The sequence below is a fragment of the Gambusia affinis genome, linkage group LG08, assembly GCF_019740435.1.
Source record: "Gambusia affinis linkage group LG08, SWU_Gaff_1.0, whole genome shotgun sequence".
Taxonomy (NCBI): domain Eukaryota; kingdom Metazoa; phylum Chordata; class Actinopteri; order Cyprinodontiformes; family Poeciliidae; genus Gambusia; species Gambusia affinis.
In genome coordinates, this window is record NC_057875.1 from 23,123,353 (window position 1) to 23,149,700 (window position 26,348).

Consider the following 26,348-nt stretch of genomic DNA (forward strand, 5'->3'; position numbering starts at 1 on the left):
AAAACAACTTCAATCATTTAGAATATTGACCAGACACGTTACAGATAAGTTTTTATTGATTTTATTTTTAAAAAAACCCAAAACGTTATAAAATTATATTGAGCAGCAGCATAATCCTGTTAATAATCCTTAACATGTTCACATTTACTCAGAGTATATTGAAACATGGCTGCACGGAGCTCAAACGACGATATCTAGCGCCCCCGTGTGGCAGAAAGAGGTGCTAACCAACCCGCAAACAACCACATGGAAAACAATCTTATTTAGGCAATGGTCATTCAATTTCCTGTTCTGAGTTTTTTCTTATTTTTACTTTTCAAGTGTAATTTGGAGACTTTCATTTTATACGGTAAAACATTTAAATCAATTAAATGACCAAAAACAATCTAAGGGGGGGAAACTGAGAAGCCTTAAAACTTTCCAAGGATGGGATGTAAAAATAAAGTGTAACACATCAGATAAATACGATACATGTTGAGAATTAATTTAACTGTGCACAGAAATCAGTGTATTTATTAAAGGTAAGAAATGACATGTTTATGTCTAGTGTTTGGCAAAAATGAGGTCAGTTTTCTAAATCCTCCTGCCTTGAATCGATTACGTACACGGAGTTTCTCGACACGCCAGATCCCACAGCAGGAAGGACAGAAGCCGCGATTCACAGGCGCCGTCTACTTTTGTCAACATCTTTGTCACAAAGGAGCACAGGAAAAAAACAAACAAACAAACAAAAAACACCAAGTTTTGGTAACATTTCTTTCCTTTTAGCTTTTTTCAGAGCGATCACGAATGACGTAAAGCCTTTTTTAAGAAAACAACTAATAAAGTTTTTCTAAATGAACCCAGAGGTTTGGAACACACACGTCTTAAATAATCCCAGCTCTAGATTCCTAGCTTTGGTTTTCGGTTCTAATCCTGAAATATTTTCGCTTGACCCAGAACAGAGATGCTTAAAAAGGCGTCGAGTTCTCTTACTGGCTAATAAGCCTTATTTAGGCAGAGAGAAATAAGCTTATATCAGGTTTGGTATGTGAACTTTCAAAGGTTTAGTTAATCTTGTAACAAAAAGACGGTGTTATTTTCGAAAACCTGATTTTTTTTCTTTTCCCCCACCCGGCACTGACAACCTGATTTCCAACAATCGTAATGAAACTCCAGCACAAACCAGAGCTTAAAAAAAAATAAAAAAAAATCAACCATACATCCGCCCTCCCCAAACGATTACATCACCAGGTAAATAATCAGAATACAACACGAAGATTTTTCTTCAACCCAAAGTAAACATTTTCAGGAGGTTCTTACTTTGTAAAACCATTTGAAAGTCTCATACATCCTGGAAACTAACCTAAAATATTATTAATAACTATAATAACAATAATAAAAACCCTACCTAGACAGCATATAAACATTGTCTTGTGTACTTGGGACCAGCTTTAAACCGTCAAAAATGACTCGGACCTGCAGAACAAATTTAGTTTTGTGATGTTTAAATGGATAAATAAATCCCAGGCTCTCCGATTGCATAGCAGTGGCCGACAGGAAGTCGGCGACGTCTCTCATGTTCGCGACGGAAAACCGGAATATTTACAGAGGGGGGAATGTCGCCGACGCTCGCAGCTCGTTTCATTAGCAGTAAAAAATGAAACCGATCGGATTCAAAGAGTGCATTCAGTTGTCTGTCAGCCCTGAACATTCAAGACGGGAATAAAAGCTTTTCTAGAGTGCAGCTCCACGAATGTGTAGAAAAGAAAAAAAGAAGCAGAATGAGGTAACTTCTTGTATGTAACCAACTACACCTTCCAGCAGCTAAACCATCCGTTTCCATGGCACCCCCTCCCCCTGCGAGTCCTTACTGTAGGCACAAGAGTAAGTCCACCTGGTTGCCTCTCCGTGTGTCTGTGCACAAACTTCCCCCTCCGTTTCCTCTCAGGACTTCCTCTGTCGCAGCGTGTCGGAGCTGCCGTTCAGTTTGCTGCGGCCCGACGCCGTCCCAGCTGCCCCTGCTGCTCCTGCTGCTCCTGCTGCCCCAGCTGCCCCTGCTGCCCCTGCTGCCCCAGCTGCTCCTGCTGCCCCAGCTGCCCCTGCTGCCCCTGGGCTGCCGTTCCCCAGCTGGCGGTCCCAGTCCACGGGCGCCTCCTGTCTACGCCGGCGCGTCTCCTTGTAACGGAGCGTGATGTCACTGTGAAGTTGGGAAGGACAGGAAAGGAGGAGTTAGCCCTGTGGATTGTCGTAGGAGTGAATTTCCTTGACAAGAAGAAACAATGTGGTGGAGAAAATATAAAAGTCTGGAAAAAACAAAACAAAACTTTATTTCTGTCGGATTTTTACAATTTGAAACAAGAAAATGGGACCAAAAAAAAAAAACAACCCCAAATTTGATGTATTCCTGAAAAGTAAATGGCTTGCTTATATAAATCCAGCTCTCGTAAACTTACAATAACTTAATCAATAACTCATTGGGATCATTAGGAATAACAATAAATATTCATCACATCAAAACAATCCAAGCAAATTGCGGTAATGAGAGCAACATTCTTGCTCACACTGGTTGCTAAGGCGTAATATATGAAAAAAAGTTACAAAATAATCTGTAAAAAATGTTTTCGGTAGGTTTTCTGGTTTTGAGCAAACAGAAATAATTCTGGTATTTCTGACATAAACCAAGAAACGTTTGGTTTAAAAAATGTGGCTTTTTAATCATTTGTATGAAAATATCTGGTATCAACTGTAAATAAAAGGCTTTTTTATATTTAATCAATGTTAAATTTCACTTTATTACAAACCGGTGCAGTTTGAACATCCAGCACCATTTTCACAGAAATCCAACACTTTCCAAACCTTGAAAGCTCAAAGTTCAAGCTCCTGTACGGATGTGACCTGGTTGAGTTTGTGCAGAATGTTGTGTTTTGTCGCAGATTTTTGAACAACAAGTCGCTCTGCAAAGACAGAAATAAACTGCTGAAGGTGCGACAATGTGATCTGGATCGTTACGGCTCCCAACAAAAAGCCTAAAATAATTTGCATGATTTTTTTATCTGGAAAATAAACTTAATCAGACGTGTGATTTTATACCGACGCAGTTTTATTCCTCTTCTAGCCGTTTTGTCCATAAATCCACGCGAGGACGCTCGAAGCACTCCCAGAAACCCAAAGACGTCCAGACATACATTTTTCAAAGTGCTGCGAGACGAGAACAAACTGGACTCCCTTCTTACCGGATGAAGAACCTCCACAGAGTCCAGATGAGGATGAGGAAGATGCCCAAGAACCAGCACTGCATGACGGAGAAGGGGATGGGCAGCATGAGGGTGTGGGGGTCGTACTTGACCACGATGAGGAACTCCGTCACCGTTATGGCCGACGCCAGCCACGCCTGCTGGCCCAGCTTTTTGTGGAACTTCCTGTTGGGAGAAGTCACACGACGCGCGATTACGGCAAGACGATGCGACCCGGCCGAGCGTCTGGAGCGATAACTCCGGTACTGACGGGTCGTCCATGAAGTCGTAGATCTCCCTCATGGCCACGCCGCCCACGTTGACGAAGAAGACGAGGCGCAGCAGCACCAGGTAGTGTTCGGGAGGCATCCACAGCACGAACTTCAGGTAGAAGGTGTTCAGCTCCGCCAGCAGGAACTATGAGGAGAGGAGGTTAAAAAAAACAACAAAAAAACAAACAGATATGAATCCAGGAGCAAAGAAATGAGAGAAAACTTAAAAACAGAGGAAAGCAATGTGGCGACTGCCCAAAGTGACCCAAACTCCTTTCAAATGGGTGGTGAGATCTTGTTACCATGAAGATAATCCCCAACACAGCGAGCCAGCGCCGAAGGTCCGAAGCCGGCCTCCACTCAAACTTGGCCCAGCTGTACGGTGTGAACTGGAATGCTATGCGCTTTATCTTCCCCCTAGGAGGTAAAGTGATTAGTAGGTGGTTAGAAATGTGAAAAATAAGGATTTGATAAAATCCTGCCTTTTTTCACAGTTTTACGCGAATCCGACTTTTTCTTTCGTCATTTCAGCTGCTTTATTATTTAAAAAACCCACTCATACTACAAGACAGAACTACTTCCAGGTTACACTGGACTTGTGCGAAACTCTGGCAGATTGAACTGAATCTCTTCGGAGGAAGACGTTATTCCGAAGCCTTACTTGTAGGTAGGAATGTTCCAGAGGCCCTGCCACTGGTACGGCTTCATGGACAGCCAGGCCAGCGTCTTCATGCCGCAGTAGATCCCCAAACCGTTGCACACCAGAACATCCATGATCCACTGGGGGCAGAATAGGTTTCGTTAAAAAGGTCGGCGAGGCCAAGCCGTAATCCACTCACACGTTGTTGGCTTACAACTTTAATTAGGACAAAGTGGGCATCAGGAGACCGACGTCCTGATGATTCCTCTGTTAGCGTCGTCGTTAAAGAAAAGGGAAAATGATCCTTTCAGAGTTGTTGTTTTATAGGCCAAACCTTCCCACGTGTATTATTCCAGGTTCCTGTAGGTTTTACCAACTCATGATGGACTTTTTAAGGTCATTATGAGATCCAAACTAACGTCCTTCGTTTGGATTCCATCATTTTTTACTTGCGTTTATTTTTGCCAGGCTGTGTAATTAAAGCTAAGCAGCAAAATGAAAGAGACAAAAAGACTAAGATACTAAATTAGATAAAGAACCTTTTGCACAATTACCGATCGTTATTTTACCGACATGTGGTCTTAACTACAGCTCCAAGCGTCTTATCTCAAGTGTGTTGGGAGAAAGAAGTAAGCAGCGGTTGTACGCACATGGTCCCACCAGCACTCTGAGAAGTTTGGTAGCTGGTGCTCCAGGCTGTATTCCAGGAACTCAAACATCACACTGATCATCATGCACATCCACCAATCCCGAATCATCAGCGTCTGACAGGAGACACAAGACAAAAGACCCGTTAAAGGTGAGGCTGATCAGAGTGACACGGCGTCTTCGTCTTCAAAATGTCAGGGTGGATCTTCACAGTCAGTAACTGCACTTCCATTAAAATAACATATTTAAGGTTCTGATGTCATATACTCAGATGATTTTATAAAGGAGGAACAAAAAGAAAAAAAACAACCCAAATCTATTTTTGGTCTAGTTTCTAGGGCAGAGGTGTTAAACTCATTTTCGTTTTGGGCCAAATCCAGATCATGAACGCTCTTAAAGGGCCGGAATGTATTGATAAAACCTGTTCACAAACTGTTAAAATATTTAATAATTCTCAAAATTGAACATTATTGAACATCTTTTCAGTCCCTACAGGATTTTGTGATTTTTTTTGCAATAAAAATTTAAGTGTTTGTGGCACTAATTTGGAAAAATGTGCAGGATTTGCACTTATTTATGACGGCGAATGCGACTTTTTATTACTCTACAGATTATGGATTATAATCTGACGTCCTTTAAGGCTGAGGCAGCTGTTTAGTACAAGTAAAAGTTTATGACAATTTGAGAAAAACCTGCAATAAACTCCAAATTATTAGTGCAAAAAATGGGATTTGTTCATTTTTTGTGATTTTCCATGATAATCCTAAAAAAACTGGAGGGACGGATTTATACAAGTTGGCAGTAAACAGATAAACTGCACTGATTTGAATGATAAAATAATATTTAAGCACAGTTAGTGTTTAGACAAGAATATAGGGGGCCACATAAAAAGCAATGGCGGGCCGGATTAGGCCCCCGGGCCACGAGTTTGACATATTCGAGGGCAAATATCTTAGTACCCTTGAAATAAAATAAACTAAGTTACAAGTAACTTTTCTGCAATAATTCCTTATTTACTAGTTCTATTGGTAGATTATTTCACTTATGGCAAAAGAAAAATATCTATAAGTAAAATAATCTGACAAAGAAGCTTATTACATTTTTTTTTTAAGGAATTATTGTTTTACAACAAGAAAAGTTACTCGTAAGTCAGTTTTGTCATATTTCAAGTGTGCCAAGATATTTGCACCAGAAACTAAATTAAAAATACTTAAAAATCAACGTTGTGTTTTCGCAGTGCGAGTTGCAGTTCCTTAAGTAGATTGTTGGATAAACCGTCGGTGTTTACCTTTATGTACCATCCCAGGAAGTGAGCTGGAACGAAGCCGTCCATCTTATCCTGCAGAAACAAACAGGCTGATTTCCACTTTGTGCACAACCAGGATTAAAAGTCTGTGAATCTACAGCTGCTCTGGTAACAAATACAACATTTGCACTTATTGACAACTTCTTAAAAAGCAAGAGAGACACAGAGAGCAGAGCTGACAGACGAGTCAGTCGATATCCGTCCGTAAAACGGTGTTTCCTTCAGCTTCTCCTCTGGGTCATCATCTCTCTGGAGGATCTGGAGCAGAAACTACTGATGGACACTCTTTGATCCGATGGGTGCCACACCGCTGAACAGCCACATTGTGCACCGGATTTATCATCCAAAATACAAAAATAAAATAAATCAACCTCTTATCAACCACGAGGCTGCCAAAGCTAGCCTGTTTATAAAAACAGGAGAAAATGGATCATGAATGCTCCGAGCTTCTTTCTGTTCTCCAACTTTGTCTTTTAACTAGAAGTTTGGTGGATTTTTCTGCCCGATTCAAGCAGGAGGAAACGAAATATGACGCTTCTCTTAAACATCTGATCCCAATTCAACATGTTGGAGGTGGTAGGCTGACCCACTCTGAGGATGCAATAAATAGATAGGCTTCTGGGTCACTGCAACAGATGCTGAGAGCAATCCCAAAGGAAAAAACAGTCCCGGTTCTTCTGGAGGTCGGGAAAAAAAAAACCCTCAGGCTTTTAGAGTGGGTCACATGAATGCAGTTGGAGGCGCCGTCTGTGAGCCACATGTGGAGGATAAATATTAGTCTTGGTACAAGTGGCTCTTTGGACCTTTCAGAGTGGTTCTAAACAACAAACTCAAGTTGTTTTGTCCAGTTTTTCTTTTTATTCTTGCAAATTTGTATTTAATTTCCACAAAAAGAGACACCAACAGTTTGCATCGAATGCTTTTAGATCCGTTTTTCCTCTGTTGGGATCCAATTGCTTCATTATTATTAGTAGTATTTTTTTTTTTACATAATTTGCCATCCAACAGGAAGAAAAGAGATCCATCCTCTTTTTTTATTTTATGTTTGGCTTTATTGTCACTCCTAAAACTAAAAGTAAAATAGTGGTTCTTTAAATATAACAAATTTCATTCAGCAGATATTCTGTCTAAAATTATAAGTCGTCAAAAGACGAGTTTTATTTTGCTGGCCAGGGAGTTAAAGTCTCATTTGGTTGTAAAAGCTCCAGACCTCTATTCCAGAAGCAGCAGCATACTTTAGATTGCGATCTTCCAGATCACAAATGGTCTTAGAAAGGCCTAGTCAAAGTACAGCTCTAATCCAGTTGAGATTTTATGCTTAGATTTGAAAATCACATCAAGGCTGAAGATTAGAAACATGACAAAAGCTTCCACGATTTTTTTTTTTTTTAAGGCATTCAAACGTGAAATTCACTGAAACACATCAGACTCTCACCCAGAGGTTGTGAAAAGGATCCGTGGCGTTGCCCGGGTCGTAGATGAGGCAGTTTCCTCCATAGTCGCGCTCAGGCAGAGCGACCCCTAGTTTAGGGTCGATGTACTTCATGAACTGTCGCCCATCGTGCACCGTCTGTTTCAGAACGTCGTAATGCAAAAAAACACCAACGTTACTTGAAAAGAAGCTGTTTTAGCAGATCTATGGAGGACTGATCCTGCCAAAATTGTCAACATACAAAAAATAAAATGAATGGCTTGGGAAAGTAACTATTGTGCCAAATATTGTAAATTATTTAACATTTTATTTTCTAATAAGTTACCTTTGACCATTCAGATTTTTCATTTACTTAACTGTTTGTTTTTTTTAAATGACTTCTAGATTTACTTTCCTAGAAGTGAATGTAGAAGTCAAGTCTTGCTACATTGATATTAGCAAAACTATATCAACATAGGATGAGTAAGTGGCAGTAGATTTAAAAACGTCTTGAATATAGAATATGAAAAACAAAACAAATTTGATTGGAAATAAAATGGAAAATTAAATAGTAACATTGAAGATGTTACTATTTAACACACTGCATAATGTAGTAATCTGCAGAAATTATTCTTTTTGGATATTTGGTACATTATTTACTTTACTAAGCTATTTATTTATTTCTTTTATGTATTCAAAATTTTGGCAGGATCAGTATTCCATACAGAACATGGTAATCTTATTAGGGCATCAAACATACATAAAGCTTTCATTAAGTTTTAGCTTTACTGGAGCTGTTGGCCGGCTGGCTGACCTCTCTAAACTACAGATCAGGGTTGGCTTCTTGACATTTTAATTAAACTGGGAGAGAGAAAAGAGGCTTCCAGTGACCACTACATAGAAACACCATGAACTGAAGCAGAAATCAATAAGAAAAAAGTAAATAAAATCTGACATTTTGGCCGGTCTTTAGGATGTCTTAACGGCTTCCGCCCAGTACATCTGTGACCAGCCCCATATCAGACTTAAAGGGAACAAAATCAAGTGTTTCAGTGGAGAAGTTCTGCTGCTTCACGGTCAGAGACAGCCTACGAAGAAGAGCTATTTGTGAAACACTCTCCATGATTGGACACACACCTGAAAGAGGATGAAGATGAGGAAGAGCTCATAGACGACACTAACGCAGAGCCAGAACCGCCAGTAAGCTGAAGAAGGAGAACAAACATGAGTCATTTGAAAATATTCAGTACTGTGTTTGTAGATTCAGCTCATTGAAGTTATCAACGGTGCATTCACACCGGCCCTGTTTGGCCTTTCATCGAACTCGAAAAGCCTGGAAAGTCCGGTTCGTTTGGTGAGGTGTGGACACGCAATCGAACTCTGATGCAGACCAAAAAAAAAAAAAAAAAAGCAAACTCTGCTTCCCCTAAAGAGTTGGCCATCGGTTTGATTAATGTGAACTCTGATACAGTTCCAACACGTGTGTGAACGCCAAGCGGACCGGAGACTGCTCAAAAACTACGGCGCAGGGCATTGTGGGAAAATGCAACCAAAATAAGCACGAGAGTCAAGTGCTGGCAAGCGAAATGGCTCATGAAAGACAAAGGAGAACCGCTAAAATCTGATGCCACTCCATTTTTGTTTACATTTTCTTGAAGAAGGAAGCTGAACTCGTGTCTTCTTCAGAGGTTTTTCAGCTAGTCTAGATCGTTCACACAGTGCAGCGTGAAAATGTAACAAATGTTACAATATATAGCTATTTATATACACTTCTGCTTCTTTTATGGAGCTGCTCAGACAAATCTAGGCATCACTGAGCAGGATTAGCTGTTGCTGAAATCTCAGTTCCATGGGGACAAAGAAATACTTCAATCTGCTGGTTCTCTTGAGCATCAACCTGTGTGCGGCTGAACGAGTTTCTCCGACTGCTGCTGACAGAGTTGATGGGTGATTCTGCTCAAAGTTTTCCTCTCTGACAGTTTCCCTGAAGACTCCAGGTTCAAACCCACATCCCAGAACCACCCCAGCAGCCTTCTCATCAGCTCCTCTGGTAGCTAAACCTGCTTCCTGTGCGGTTGCATGTCTGCTACCCGTTGCACATGCAAATAAACGGGGAGCCACAGCACTCAGAGGGTTATTCTTGAGCTTATTTTGTTTTTGTCAAAGTGTTTGAAGCGCTTTCCCCATCTGTGTGTCTGGACACGACGAGCTTGCCAGGTCAGGCGTTGGGTTTTTTATATGCTGCTGTTTTCTGGAGCAACTATTATTACATTTGACTGGGACTTGTTTTCTAGACTGCGCAGTCTTGAAAAAAGAAAAAGAAAAACTGCCATACAAGTGGTGCTCCCATTAAACCAGTTAAACCCATTAAAGTCGTCTACCTGGCAGATCGTTCATGCAGAAGTCACACCTCTTCTCACACAACTACTGACTCCAGAGGGACGTGAAGGCAGGAAGGCAAAGGAAGAAAACAACAGTCTTCAGAGGACCGACGTAGCTGCTGTCGGTTGTTGCCAGGCGTGTTAGGTTACGGTTGTTGCACGGCTTCTTTGTGCCACGCTGATGTTCAGGGGCGTACGAGATCACGCCATGTTAAGCACACTCCCCGACCTGTTGAGCAAGTCCAGTCATTTCTGCCGTTAATCCTAATGCTGCATTTCTATTGTTACTCTGTATGATTTGTTTCCCCAAGGGGAAAAAAAAAAAAGAAAAAATTGAAGGATTTTCAGTTTTGCAACCCGAAGCTCCTGATAGATCACGGTCTCGGGGAGCGGCACAGTGACTGAGCTCCTCGGTAACAGCAGCAGCTGAACAAACGCAAGGAAATCTTTCACTGAAATTGGATTTTCTGTGGCATTTCTTAACGGATTTGCTTTTTGCGTTCCGCATCTGAAGAGACGTCTGGAAGTTTTTGGGGAAAAAAAAAATATCCTAATTGTGTGTTTTTAATGTGATAGATTTTACCATTTCAATTTTGAATGAATGACAGGAAAAAAAATAAGGAAATGCTGAATATCAAATATCAGTTTTTGATTAGTTTCGACGAAAGCACTGACCTCCGGACAAATTTTAGCTGATTCCAAATGCTCTGCAAGAGCTAGCATGGAAAAAACTAAAATAATTTCAGTGAGATGATCCCTAGCTACATGGAAAGCAGAGGTGATGTCACAGCTGCTGTAAAACCGGTTCTACTATTAGAAACAAAAGTCTTTGGTATTTTATAACAGATTAGCACTGATAGTCTCTGCGTTTCCTGTAGAGCTCACTCTGACTCCCAAGATTTCAAACATTTTCAAATTCAGGATGAAAACTCAAAAAGATAAAAGAAAGCCACTCGAATGATTTGGAGACAAGACATTATGTTTTAAAGCAAATGCCTTTTACATTTTGACACTTCACCGACCCTGAAAGTAGCTTGTATTTAGGCTTCACCTGCTGGCGTGTGCATAAGACGCCATCATAAACGTGACATAACAGCTGTTATGAACATGAAGGAGTCTTCATGAACGTTTACTACTGTTGTCAGGTAGTGTCTTTCAGTAAATAATGACCCTTATAATGCAAAGTTGACCATTTTAACGGACTTTTAATACAAGTTTTAGAGCAAACTTTGCGTTAAAAGTGTCGTTTACCGAAGGTTGTAAACATTCATAGACTCCTTCACGTTTATGTCAGTCGTATGAACACCCCGTCAAATAGCATTACCACCTTCAGTCAGTAACGACGTCCAAATTGAAGAGTGGTGTTGCTACAGTAACACAATGTTTCAATGTGGTGCGTTTACCTTGCAGAAGAAAAAAGATTTCAAATCCGAATGATAGATTTTTATTTTTTTCTCCAGGCCAAACATTTTCAGATCGAGGTCGTCGTCTGATTTCTTGGGCCGTTTCTAATCAGAGAGCATCTCAGATGTGGAGCTCTGAGTAGTGAACCAGGTTAGGCTTTCTGGATTTCTAATAACATTCAGTTTCCACCTGCACTATGAATGCTTTTCATACACCAGGCCTCAGTTATGAAAACACCACGAGACACCTGCTATAGAAGCTGTGAAGGAAAACGGGTAAATAAAAATAAAAAAAGTGTTATTTTCCCTGAGAGGAGCTGAGCTCATTCATAGAATGACATGGAGCTTAATTTGGCTGAATGGTCCAGAAACCAGCAGGTTTCGACTGTTTGCAAAACTGCAAAAATGACAAAAAGAAAGAGTAAAAAAAACAACAACAAATGATTCATTTCTGTAAAGACTTGAAATCTCATCACCAACATTTGACTAAAATCTAAAATACAAAAGGATATTTTAACCATTTCCAATGAATATTCTGCCTTTCCCAAAAACATTAATTTGTAATTAAACATCAAAGTCATAGAGAGCTGGCAGCTAATTTTGTTTGCAGCCACTAAAAGGTTGGTTTTGAAGGGAGGGGCCTATTTATCAGGCCAATTCCTCTGACCAATCAGAGCAGAGGAGGCTGTATGGTGAGGGCAGCTGGCCTTGACCTTTGCCAACACAGTGAAGGTCAGAGTAACTGTTATTTAATGTCATGATGTCGGTGTCAACAGAAAAGCTTTGGACACTTTAACAGCATCAGAGTCTGAAGAAGTCCTGTAGAATAATAGTCAGAAACATTTTAATAGTAATCTGATAAATATGGTTGTGTGTTTGGATTAGTTTATTGTAAGTGTTTTAATGTAAAGAAAGATGTTATTTCAAAGTCATCAATGTAAAATAAATATATTCATGTTGGGCTAGACAACTTAGCCTAAATATAAAATCTGAGTGTTTCCTACCAGATTTGATTTTATTTGATTATTTTCTCGCTTTCCTCTTTAAAAAAAAGAAATTACAAAATATTTTCCAAAGGAGGTTAGTCTGTCAGTCTTCCCTTTATTACAAAATAAAAAATATATATACATATATATATATTTTACCAGAAAATAAACTAAAAATTCCAAGAAATAATTTATTTTAATGAGAAAGAAAAAACTTGGATAAAATGATCAGGATCTGATGTGAGCAGCTCAGTTTGCACAATTTGAAAGCTCTGTTACTGATAATAATTTGATACCTGATAACATAATAGATCATATATTTCCATTAAGTATCAGCAAGACTAAAATACCAAAATATAACTTCACAAGATGCTCAACATTCCTCTTTGTATTTTAGTATTGTTTGTGTCGACAGCTCAGAAAATTGATCCTTTATTCTCCTAATACCAAGACTGTATTCTTGTATTACTTTAGTATCTTAATTAAATATTAATAGCCAGGCCCTGATATTAGGTCATATAGATGACCTGAATTCAATATCCAAATAAAAAGAAGCTGTGAAACAGTCTTGTCAAACAAAACGCTGGGCTGTGTCTGTGCTGACATCAACCTGAACTACAGTAACTAAAGGAGTGCATTGGTGAAAATATATATATACTGCGTTTCCAAAAAAATGTAATCTTTAAAAACCAAAAATTGTATTATTATTATTATTATTTTGACCAAACGGAGAACAGATGTGATCAAATTGTTGGTCCTACCTGGATGGGGTCGGGTGAAGGGTCCATCTTTGGCCTGCGTTACCCCAAAACAGAGGAACACCAGGATGCTGGCCACAATGCCTCTGCAACGACCACAGAGATGGACAGCATTCCTTTCAGGTTTATTTTAATTCATATATAATGAGAAAATAAAAGTTAAAGGGGTTCCAATTCTTTTTCTCTTTCTTATTTGAACAGACGGAGTTTAAATCTTGTGATTTTAGTCGACCAGCAAAGACTAAAAACAGGGTTTTTTGCAGGTTTCACCAACTTGAATTTAAGACCTGCTGGAGATAAAAAGGCAGAGCTGTAGAAAAGAAACAAAGGGGATCAAAACGGACATTTCTGGAGAATTTACTGTGGCCTTGAAGCTTCATGCTTCTCATATGGCAACAAGGCAGTTAGCTAGAGAGCAATATGCTAGCTGCCTTGTTCACTTGTTTGCTAGCTAGCAAGTAAGCAAACACCAATTAGCTAGTATTATCTAATGGTAGTATTAATAGTACTACTAGTAGCATTAGCCAGTACCAGCTAGCTAGTATTAGCAGCTAGTTGCATGCACCCTCAAGAATGCAGTGAGTGAAGATGTCTGTGCACAACTCAAACTTTTGCCGGATAAAAACGTCCTGCGAGAAAAAAACTTGCATAGTATGAGATCAATTGTGCTGCTATGAGAAAATTTAAAACCTGTGATTAACATTTTATTTTCCTAAAGCAATGGCTCGAGTCATTTTTTTTGTCAAAAGTGACTTTTTTGTTGCAAAAATCCCTTTAGGCAAAAAAAAAAAATGACTTGAGCTGTTATCTTCAGAAGGTGACAATATTTAAGGCCAACTTACATTTTCTTTAATGAATTTAAGACATTTTAAGGCCTTCACTTTAGATTAATGAACTCAAGGCTTTTGTAAGGATGCGCAGACACCCTGAGTCAGAGCCATGTTATGTTAGGCGATGTAACAGTCTGGACTTACAGCGTAGGTAGGGATAAGTAGCCAGACGTCGGCTAAAATTAAAGCCAGTGCTGCTTTGCCAGAGAGTCTAGTCACATGAGTGTGACGGCGTGTGCAAGTGTGTGTGGGAGGAGAATTAAGTGTGTGTTTGAGAGAGGAGTGCTGCACGTACACGTTAAAGGTGGGTGCAAACTAGTTAGAGGCAAAAAAAAGCAATGCCCTGTAGAGTGAGTGTGTGTGTGTGTGTGTGTGTGTGTGTGTATGTACATATGAGAGTGGATCTTTATCCCGACGAGCCGGACTCTGCTGACGGCAGCAAATCCCGTTAAGAGCCTTCCTGCAATCTCTCACAGACACATCAACAAACAAAACGCATCACCAGCTGCAGCTTGAGCTCAACTTCCTGGGAATCTTTCTATCAGACTCGTAAAACACACAAGCTTCATAGTGTGTTTACAGAAGAGGATACCTCTGTAAGTATCCTCTTACAGAAGCAAACAAAGCTAAAAATAATAATAATTTATAAAAAAAAAAAAAAAAAAAACATACAAGAAGCTACGGCCCCCCTCTGAAATCTAAGACAAACACAGAGCAGAACTAGATGTGATTCAGTCTGCCTTTTGAACCGTTAGAAAAGGTTTTAGACAGCTTTAGACAGGTTTCAGCCTCTTATCCAACCGGGTATACTGTCAGAGGAAAGTACTAATGCAATTTAACAGGCAACCAACAGACCCAAGAACAGAAGAGAATAAATGCTGCTGCCGTGCAAATCTGAGGAGCTCCGGGCTGTTTTTTTTGTTTGTTTATTTATTTGTTGCCACCGGTTTTCCAAAGACAAACGTCACTACATTTTAGTGGTTCTGGCACAAACGGAGGAAAGTGAATCACGTAGCAGCCGCTTGGCATTCCTCCCAGTTTCTGAGGTTTCAGTTCTATAAAATCCACAGAAGTTCACGACGTAATGAGTTAGTCACCTGCAACATAAGATACCTCTAGTTATGTTGTGACTAGTATAAAGAACAATAAAATTTACCATTAATTTGTTGTAACTGACAACATCCATAGTGAATTTCTGGCTACCTGAAGCATGTTTCAGATAATTCGATTTAATATCCCACTTTTTGTTTCGACTAGTCACAATTGTGAGTAAAGGCGCCATAATTCAAAACATCTAAAATGTACTTTTAGATAGGAGATGCACGGATTCGACTCATTAAATTACAGATATCTTGAAAGCAAATGACGACGAGGCAAAATTACAGTTCCACATTTCTCTAAATTAGATTTGACCAGTAAAAAGTCCTTTAAAGAAATCTCCAAATAAAGTAGAGATCTAGCGTTCTGAAACTTCAATAGAACAATGAAAACTTTTTTAATAAAGAAAAACAATGGGAATAGGATTGCCTCACTTTTCAAAGCTGTTTTTAATTGCATTGTGTTCACTGGAGGATAATAAATAGGAAATTCTTTGCGGATTTCTGAAGCACTTGAAGGAAGTCCGGCATTCGCTACTGCTGAGATCTTTCTATATCGCAGCATTTTCTGACAGTTTTGTGTGGGACAATCAAAATTCTGCAGGCAGCTGTTAGGACACCTAAGAGCCAGAACAAGTGGAGCTTAAGCTCAGATGTAATTTTAACTGGTCATAATTATGTTTGTGATGTCTTGTAATTACGGATGTGTGATGCTTCAAATGACCAATCCGGTGACATCAGATTAATGAATCTGATGTCATTAATCTGACATCAGATTAATGACTCGTGAAATTAAAATCTTGAATTATTATTCTGACTGTTCAGAATGTCAATGCAGGTGTCGGAAATGACCATTCGGGACGGCCAGAATGTAGTTGTCTAGTCAAAACAAATTTTTAAGCATCTACGGAGAGTCAGACGAAGGTGATTTTATGTTAAAACAGCCTGCCATAAGTCACCAGTCATAACACTTCTCCTCTTCGTGGTTTTCACTTTGCCATTTCCAAAGCTGCATCTCCGAGGCCTCTTTACGTTTGCACCATCAGCCTGACTAATTAAAAGCGCACTCGCAGAAAATTACTCAAAGACAAACTGGATGGAATCAAATTGAGTCGGTTAATAGTTTTCCTCCTCTGATGAAGTGCTTCCAGCCACACGGCAGGAAGCATAATCCAATCAAGCAGCTCCAGCCGTTTAGTGGAAAATTTCCTGCCCGTCTCTCGGGGGTCAGGAGAAGAGGGGGAGGACGTGACGGTTGCGGCGCGAGCGCTGACCTTTTAGTGTTGTAGGCCGTGTCCTGGGGCGTCTCTTCCAGCAGCGTGACGTAGACCAGGGCGCAGGTCAGGATGAACAGCACCGTCAGGGTGTGGGCTCGCCTGCAGGGGCAGCGAGAGAGAGAGAGAGAGAAAGAGAGAGACGCCAGAAATAAGATTAGTGCCATTTACAGACGAAAACACGTTTTGATGTTTGAATCCTGGAGGGACGGCGGCCATGTTTGCACCAAGGTGCTGCCAGCTGAGATCTTTTGAAAGTCGGCCGAGGGGAACAATTTGGAGAACAGTCCGGAGCAAAAGCTGCAGGACTTCATTTCTCTGGAGTGTTTTTCGCGAGAACATTTAGGCCTTTGTTGATTCATGTCACTTCATGACAGATCCACAGTAGTTTGATGCATAAGTGTAAAGGTGGTGGATACATTTCCTCAATCTTTTACAAACAAAAATCTGAGAAGTATATCACATTCGTTGTGACCAGCCCTAACTCTAATCCAGTGTAACTAACGGCCTAGTAAAATCCCGTCATTACTAAACAGTTTCCATCTTTGTGTTCAGCAATTATCAGAGATCCATGGTAACTCCGGAGGAGATCTACTGGTGAACCTCTTTGCAAACAGCTACACAGACAACGCAGCAAATGCATCTCATAAGGAGAGTTTAAACTTTTCTGCCTAAACTCAAAACTATTCATGTGTAGACAGAAGAACATCTACGTGTTAAAGAACTCAGTCCACAGGTGATTTCTTACCCGATAGTGTAGTATACTCAGTTTGATTGGGGACCAAAGTTGGAATATTTGTTAGCTTTTCAGCTGGTGTGATTCTTTTTCACACTGCATTGTGTCAAATGAATCAAAACCTTTAAAAAAAACCTGTTTATCTCCACTCGCCTGTGGGGGCGCTGCACCAAGAACCACTGAAGAAAACAACAACAAAAACCTCTCAGAAAGACATGAGTGCAACTTCCTTCTTGATGAAATGTAAACGAAATTGGAATGGCGTCAAATTTTAGTGGTTGTAGGATTTCTCTTTTGTTGTTGGTAAAACACAAAGAACAATTTCTCCAGCTAGAACTAGACAAACACGTTTGTTTTGGTTGTATTTACCCAAAATGACCTGCGCTATAGTCCACTTCCTCCTGTTGGAGCAGTCTCCGGTCCGCTTGGTGTTCATGTTTCCATTGGTAAAGCAACAGAGTTCACTTCAACCAAACAGAGACCTGAGTTTCCAGGCCGACCAGAGTTCGATTGCACATTGACACCTCCCCAAACAAACCAGACTTGACAGACGAGAGGATTAAACAGTGCTGGTGGAAATGCACCCATAGTCGAGAACTAAACCTGTAGACAATCTGTGGCAGGACTTAATACTTCAAGACCAACTTTGAAAGACAGAACAGGCAAAAAAAAAATTAAAAATTAAAAAGTTGCCTGCATGTATGGAGAGAGAAAAGACAAACCCCAGAAGAAGTACAGAGGTAATTGTAGCAAACGGTGGTTCAACAAAGTGTTGACTACAATATGCATCATTCTTTCTTGAATTTTACAATTATGAACTGCTTTGAGTTGCTCTAACACAAAAAATAAAAATCATGTTTTTAGGGGAGAGATTTCTGTCTGGAAACTAATAAATTAAGTTTAGCTACAAATAAACTACAGACGGTTAAACTCCCTATCTAGGTTGTTGCACAAACATCGTTTCCATGATGTGGACCATCGACTTTCCTCATGACTCTACAACCAATGACCAAACTTTGGCCTTTATCATGCCGTAGTGGTGTCACTCTGATATCCTGTGCATTACTATCTATAGATAGATTTGCTGCGAGGGCAAAGTTTTATTTGAACACTTATTGATAATATCAGGGTTGATTGCGTCCATCATAAGAAATGAAGTAGCAGCGTTCCAACTGGAGCGATGAGCTGAATGTCTGGTACAGAGAGAGTTGTTGCCAGTAAGGGGTTTAAATTAAACTTTTCAGCTTCACTTTCTGCTTTTTTTCTTTTTAATACATACAACTGAAAACCTAACTTCAAACATGTTACATAAAGAACATTTTTTTCTTCTTTTAAGGCATAAAAAGAAGACTTGCTTTAAACTTCTTTATAAGGACTTGCTATAAAAAGACTACTTGCCTTCATAAAAAGAAGGTAAGTGGTAATGTGAAACTGATTACAATTTTTTGACACTTTTTAAAATTTAATTTATCAGAGCATAAATTAAATTAGAAAAAAAAACATTCAATATCATAATTTGACCTGGAGATGCATGAACTGTAATATTGGAGATTTTATGGTAATTTTTAGAGCTAAGAAAAAAAAAACCCAGATAGAATTCTATTACTGTCAAAACAAAAATCAAATTTACAAGACAAAAAATAAAAGCTGTATGTGCTCTTAGCTTCTGATATTAACATTGAAACATCCCAATACCAAATGACAAAAATTTAAAGTTTAATTTAACGAAGTGCGACATATCGTCACTGACATCGGTATCAAAATATCAGTATGATACATAAAACTGGCCCGATATCGACAACTGATATTTCTTTCTTTTTTGTTGACATGGTTTCTGGAGTTGGTCATGTGACATTGATATTTATACAGTGCAGGATTGTGGGAAATTTAACCAAAGCCGAGGTGAGGACAACAGAATGGTCTTTTTTTTTCCGAAGTGTGGAAAGGGTAATGAAATATATTTGGAAAATAATACCTGCAAGTATTGATTGTCGTCCGTAGCGACAATATCTGTATCGGATGTTGGTACACATTTTCAAATCTGAGGATCCCTGGTCTGTTTCAATAATCTGAGCTACAAAAGAAGTGAATTAAGAAATAAATACATACAGATAAACCCAAAGAAAGCTCCTCTAACAGACCAGCACCTGCATTCGTATTGTTATAAGGTTTAACCTTCTGCAAGGTGAATTCTAACGGCTGCATCTCATGCTGCAATCACAGCTTTCATCAGTCAACCTGAAGAACAAGCACTGCTCTCAAAGTGAGTCATGGCGGCCTTAGCGTTTTCTCCTGGTTCCACCTCCTTATCCAACCTGTTTGGCAGGAGGACGAGGGGAGGGCCCTTGTTTGCCTCCAGGCTGAAACACACAGCAACAACGGAGGGGAACAGACACCGGTTCTGTGTAGCTCAGAGAGAGCCTGAGATTAGAACGGAGCCCATCGGTAAACCGGAGAAACAACCAGCAGTTTTAAATGGGTAGAAAAGTTACAGCAATAGAAACATTTACTGCAAATCAGAGTGATGTCCATTCTAATCCTCTTATATCCCCCCCCCCACACTCCACTTCTTAAAATAAAAACCACTTTCCAGTCTGCCCCTACAAGGCAGACCGCCTCTACTTTCCATCTCCTCACCAACTCGAGGCAGGTTTCCTCATCCTCAAACTGTTTTGGGACATTTCTCCACAACCCTTGGCAGACTAAACTTAAAGTCAGATCTGTTTGTTTGCAAAAATAAACAAATAAGAAGCAGCTGCTGCTCTTTTAGCCGCTTTCTGCATTTCCAGGCTGACCTGTGATCCGGATAATCACTAAATCCTTCACTCTTATCACTGGCCAGCTGTCACCAATTTTCCACATGTCTGAGGTGGAGATTACCAGCACTGTTGTTTCCAAAGACGCACCGGATCAATGAACGACTCACTGCACATGTCATGTGGGAAGGATTTTCCCATTTTATTTTGACTAAACGTGGCTCGTCAAACCTCTGTTTTATTGCCGTTTCATGTGACAGAATGCAACGGCAGTAAAAGGCCGTCTTATTGTAAAGGGAAGCGAAAATTAAACAGTGCTTGGTTCTCAAAGATCCTGAACCGTTTATTTCATTTAGGGGCATCTGAGTACGTGGGAGTTGAATACTAATGCAAAGCACGGTTTTAAGATTTTCATTTGGAACTTTTCTGAAATTTGTAGTTGCAGCGTGACAAAATGTGGCGAAAAGTCTGGAACAGAGATCAAAAAGATCGAGAGGAAACAAAACGTCGCCATAGAAATAAATATAATAATCAGACATGTTGTAGTTTAACTGCATTAGTTTTTACATTTAAGCGCATTTACTAGTTAGCTGAATGAACTCTAGATGCTCGATAAAATAAACCAGCAAATATTTGCACCATCAGTCTGGAAGACTGCAGCTAACAATTATTTTAGTAATAGATTATTCTGACGATTAATCAGAATTTTTTTTTAAATATGGCACATTCTGAAGATGTTTCCTATATATACTTAAACAAGGTATCTACAGGTTGTAGCCAGTCAAATCTAAGACTTTTTAAGACCTTTTTAATGCTAGCTAGGACAAAATGTAAGACCAAAAAAAACCCCCCAAAAAAGTAAAACCCTTGAAATATAGGAAATGATTGCGGGATCCTGCTGGATCTTATGGGCGAAAACAATCGTCCAGCCAACTAGTGATGCATTTTTCTTAATATATATATATATATATAAATAGCTAGCTAGCTAAGAAGGGTATATTAGCAGCAAGTTAGCGACCACGTAGTCAACTTTTTAAGCTTGCCCAGGCACCCTGTAAAGTTTATTTTGTAATTTTTTTTTTGTACAATATTAGACAAATGAAGTCAAATGTAAATAAACATAATTCAGTTCCTTTTTTTGATAAGTAAGCAAACATTCTATTGGCTAAAATACAAAAAACAGAATTTTTGTATTTTAGCATAATGTATCTGCAGCTGGGGGAAAAAAAAAACTTTACATTAACGTGAGAAAAGCTCAGCCTTTCTTGCTTGACTTATAATCAGTACAGTGTATGGCTAATCTGGTGGAGGTTTTTTAATTAATAAAAGGTGATTTTTTTTTCAGAATCTGAATTTGAGTGGAACATATTTAAAAATAAAGAAGGCTATTTTCTTTAATGCAAAATAAACATTTGTACAGGTTTGACTTAGTCCTCACCAGACTGTGTTGTTCTTTCGCCAAATGGCCTGTTTTGTGTATTCTCCACTTAATTAATCTATTATTAAATTAGCTGAGAATTATTTCAATAACCCATTAATCACAATAAATCTGATTACTTGTTTCAGCCCAAGTAGAGTCAAACACTAAATATTCTTGCTGATGTAAGAAGTAGAGTATGTCACAATGCTGTGACATGGAAATGTGACTTACCTACGCCACCAATACAATGAAGAGCCAAGACAGCTAGGAAAAACTGCTGCAGGGAGGGAATGACATTCCCAGACCCGCTCCCAGCCTACACTGAACACCACCTGCAGTACAGGACCTCGGGTTTATTTGTCTGCCATCTTCATCTTGTGTTGGGTAAGCAGGGTTTGGACACTAGTAGGTAAGCTTGGATGGAAAATGTGAGTAAACGTGAGGAAACCCACTAATTCAGCTCCAGCTGCGCTGGAATAAACGGAGGTCACTTGGAGCTGACTTTCAGACAACCTTGATGCATAGTCGTGACACCCTCCGGTCCCCCACTCACCAGAAAAAGGTGTTGGTCCCGTCGTCGTACACCTCGCACTCCGCGTTTCTCCGGTGGAGGCTCTCCTTGGACGTCTGCTTCAGCACCTTGGCTTTGGCTGCGGGGCTCGGCTCCGGGAAGCCCACGTCAAACGAGCCGTTGTTGACCTGCTCGGCGGCGGATGCGGCGCTGGCGCATTTGCCGGCGGACACGCCGCTTCTCTTCGACTCGGACTTGGTCATGGCTGGTTGGGTGGCGGCTTTCGCCCTTTTGAAAGCCGCCCACTTTGCTTTCAAAGAAAAGGGGGGAAAAAAGAGGAAGAAGAAGAAGTAGAGGAGCAGTGATCCGGCTCAGTTTGGCTTATCCCTGAGATCTGCTCCTGGTCTCTGTGATCCGCGTCAGCCCCACCCAGGTGGCTGCCAGCATCCTGAGGTGGCCGGTGAAAAATCGACGTAACTTCAACAACAGGGAGGGAGATAAAAAAATAAATAAAAAAAACCCCTGAAAATAACGTCCCGTTCGGTTGTGCTTAGCGGTGAACCTGTCAAACAGGCAGACAGGCACACCGACGCCGCCTACTCTTATAAAACTATTTAAATGTCATCTGTTCCTAGACTGTCAGCAATGACGACTTCCCCCAAAACACGCTGGGAGGATTTTAAACTGAAGGATAGAAGTTAATAAACAAATCAAAGCTCTGCTCTAATGTCACACAGATTGGTTAGCTATTGATAGCTATTTTTAAATGTTTGACCTTCTCTAGGAGGCTTAGTCAACTAAAAAGTTTGTTATTAATTAACCAGCCGGTATAAGCTAACTTCTTTAAGACAGCGTTTCACAACTTATGTCTCTTTTTTTTAAGGAGTCAGGACATTTATTAGCTAGCCGCTCGTGTGCGTTTGAAATGTAGCTACGATTACTCACCAGCTGGGTTAATTTGTGTGCTTACGGGCTGTTTTACGGGCGGCAGAAGCTGTTACCACTCGACACATTATAGCAAATGTCGAAAACAACTTTGCTGCTAATGAAAAAAAGTTGTTTAAAGCCTGGCTGTACCCACACAGACAGACAGAACCACTGACGAGCCGCTTAAGCATTGACAATCAACTGAATGCTCCGCACACAATCACATGCGCTGAAACACAAAGGCGTTTCCGGTAATTGTTCTTCAAAGTAAAAGGACCTCCGTCTCTGGCTATAAGTGATACGTCGGGGCGGGCGCCATGTTGTGAGAGGTAGTTTCGCGCGGTAAGAGTAATGTTATTCCAATATGCTGTTTTGACATCTGATGTAATTTGAATAAAGTGATGTGCAAATTCTGATATTTTGAAGATAAAATAACAACAATGATTAGAAGTACATGAGGTCATTACACAACAAATTCAGGAAGAAACATTTGTTTGGTTACAATACCCTTCTTATTCATAAAGGGAAGCAGTTAGAGGGGGTAGCCTAGCCAGAAACTACTATGATATTATAATAATAAAATAACAATAATAATAACCAAATAGAATTAAAAAAGTATGGTGCAGTTTTGAAAATTACTCAAACCTAGACCAGGGTTGATTTTGAATGAACTGCCTGGCATTGCCTTCCAGAAGCTTGCTATATCATCATCTGGGCTTTCCCAAATTATTCAATGGTGTGGTAAATGTAGTGTGTATAAGCTTCCAAATGTAAAGAAAGCAATGATAATTCGGAAAAAAGAAAAGTCCTTGATATTTAGAAAATATAAACTTCTGATAATCCCATCTGACATTTACTCTTATTTAATGTCAAACACGTAGATGCCTCTTCATACAGCGTAAGCAATAAAAACCTCAGCAACGGTCATCTACAACTTTTTTTAAAGTGTCTCATTAAAAAATGGCACTCACAAAATGGCCGTGATTTGACAGGCATTCGGAAGCTCGTCTGCCCTTTCTGAGCGTCCAATGACGAACTGAAATCGTTTTATTATGAAAATAAAAACATTCGACGCGGAAGTCCAGCTTCGCCTACTTGCCTGTGCAGTATAACCTCGCTTTTCTGAGGAACATTTACTTTTCAGTATTATCGGTCTGTGAGTAACTAACATTCAGCCACGGTACAAAGAGCTGAGCAGGACTGTGCTTAGTCTGAGCTTCAGTTTAAAAACAGGCGCTTTAAGCCGGCGTTTTGCTACAAGCTATTAGCATGGCTGTAATTGGATAATTTGCATAACGTCATATCCGCCTCCTTTAGAAATAAACACGCAACAAAAAAAATTAATCTACTTATTTACTTGAGCTGTTATTAAAACAAACACTGAATATATTTATTACGAAAATATATCTGTATTTAACTGTCGTGATTTTATTTTAACTTCACATTTAATGTATAAAACTTTCCCTCTTCATTTGTTTCCATAAAACATAAAAAAACAAAAACAAAAAAAAAAACTTCTTCATGTGTCGAGCACATTAAGTAAAAGTTTGACCTTCAATCAGGACAACAAATATGCTATTTGGCAAAGAACAAAGAGCAAAAAAATTTATGAAAATCCTGGCATAACTTTTCAGAATTTTTCCTTTATAAAATGAAAGCGCAACTAAAATATCAATAAAATACGTTGGCAATTGTGGAAGTAATCTGACAAAATGTATTCAGTCAGGAGGAATGATTAGTTTTTAAAAGGTACTTTAAATTTGGTGACTTTGTTTCCTTTTTATTTTATGTTTTTACTTATTCCCAGCTTTGATAAGCTCATGAGAACAAAAGTTAAAGATTAAAATGAAAAGCATTTATGTGGTTGCCAAAACTCCTTTCAGGCCAAGAGGAACACTGGGTAGACATTATCTTGTAAACCTCTGTAGATTAAACATTTTTATTCACAGAGCCTCAGTTGTGAAAGGTAAATGAATAACTAAAGAGTTGGAGGATTTTCTCATAGTTTGCCTTCAGAAACAACAGTAATATTTCTATTAAGATAGGTATTTATTGTTTCTCTGTCAAAATAAATTTAAACCTCTGATACACAACATACAACATTGTTCAAACAGAGCAATACATATGGCCTTTTCGACTCCAAATTACATCAATAAGTCCTTACAGTTTTTCCACAAATCTACAAAATTCACACAAAATCGACAAATCTCCACATTTCTTTTCGGTTTTAACTGCCAATTTTCTCAAAATTGGTCAAAAACATTGAGCTTAAGTGACTGCTGTCTCAGCCTTACTGGATGTCAAGTTATAGTCCATAATTTATATGGTGAGAAATAAAAAGTCACATTTAACATCACACATTAGCACAAATATTCTAAAAAAACAAAAAAATAGAATAAATCCTTACAAACGTTTCTAAATTGGCACCGCAAAATCTTTAATTTTGATTACAAAGAAACAAAAACACTAAAGCAACCACAAAACCCCAGAGGACCAGCTGTTTATTAATATTTTGTACAATTTAATGGGTTTTATCAGTATATTCTGGCACAGCTGGCCCTTTAAGAGCATTCAGATTTTTGACATGGCCCAAAATGAAAATGCCGTTTCCACTTTCAGAGAGTGGAGTGAACAATGCTATCAGGCCTCCACAGAACAAACTGAAGGATTGTGTGCACTTTGAAAAGGAATTACAGTGTAACGACATTCAAGAGCTAAAACTTGACCATCTTTCTGGAATTTTACGCAGCCTACTGAAATGAATTAATAATGCTGAGCATGCCTAATGAATGGTTGTTTGTGTACATAATTTGGAGAAGTGCAATAAATTTGGCAACTGGCTCATCCGAGTATGTTACATGTCTGCTTTAAACTTACAAGCAGCATGCAGAAAGTGCAAGTTTTTGGGTTTATTTTAGGTTTCACAATCGGCTGCAGGCTTTTTGTCAGCAATTTTCCATTTGTTTACCTCCTGCAATGCTCAGCACTCCTGCCTGCACAGCGTCTAAAACATCAAAGGGCTCAGTTTGTCCAGGTGAACGGTCTATGTCTGGGGTGGGGATGACAAACATCACCCAAGAAATGACCTGTTACGTGTTCACAAGATTGAAACAGCAGCACCCAAGCCAGACGAAACAGGAAAGCTCACGTGAAACGCAATGAAAACTACAGATCCCAAAATAAGCAATAACCTGACTTGAAGGTATAGACTTTATAAAATGTCATCCAATCATTTAAAAAAAATTCTTTCTCATTATGTCACACTAATTCATTCACTAATCCCCAGAATACGGGGTAAAAATAGAGCCAAAAGTACAGAGCTTTACACCAAGATTACAATGCCTTTAAAACAATTGGAAAAACCAAGCTGATGTTGCCATTGCATTGTAAATGTCTGAAAGCGAAGACAAGAATCATGGACTGGCACAAGTCTGGTTCATCTTTGGGAAGAGTTCACAGGTGCATGAAGGTGCCACACTCATCTGTTCATACATTACATGCAAGTATCACTCAGAGAGGAGGAAGCCATGACTTCAAAAGCAACACAAAAAGCCTTGCAAAATGCACTCAGGGACAAAGGCCTTCATTTTTGAAGACATGTCACGTGTTCTGACTTAAACTAAAATTGGAAGTGTTTCGCCAAAAGCACCGCTCCTGCTAACTTTACCCTCGAAATTGTGCGCACATTATCTTTTGTTTCCCTTCAACAAATCTAAAACACTGGTTTTAGGCCTCACATTCGACAGGCACACTCGGTTCAAATGAACACAACCCGAC

At 39.5% G+C, this 26,348-nt stretch overlaps 1 protein-coding gene across 2 annotated transcripts; it reads right to left on the bottom strand.

Annotated features, from left to right (window-relative positions):
- Positions 1–34: 34 nt before the first annotated feature.
- Positions 35–23,084, bottom strand: ptdss2 (phosphatidylserine synthase 2). Of its 2 annotated transcripts, none has more exons than XM_044125413.1 (13): positions 22,590–23,084; positions 21,687–21,954; positions 16,222–16,323; positions 13,024–13,106; positions 8,630–8,697; positions 7,517–7,651; positions 6,064–6,114; positions 4,778–4,891; positions 4,149–4,267; positions 3,790–3,904; positions 3,487–3,632; positions 3,216–3,401; positions 35–2,179 (listed from the first exon to the last, which is right to left on the bottom strand). In XM_044125413.1, exons 2-13 carry the CDS (start codon positions 21,905–21,907, stop codon positions 1,927–1,929), a joined length of 1,593 nt encoding a protein of 530 aa, XP_043981348.1. In that variant the 5' UTR covers positions 21,908–21,954; positions 22,590–23,084; the 3' UTR covers positions 35–1,926. The 2 variants fall into 2 exon arrangements, with proteins under 2 accessions (XP_043981348.1, XP_043981347.1); XM_044125412.1 differs by having other exon boundaries at positions 21,687–22,121.
- Positions 23,085–26,348: the final 3,264 nt, after the last annotated feature.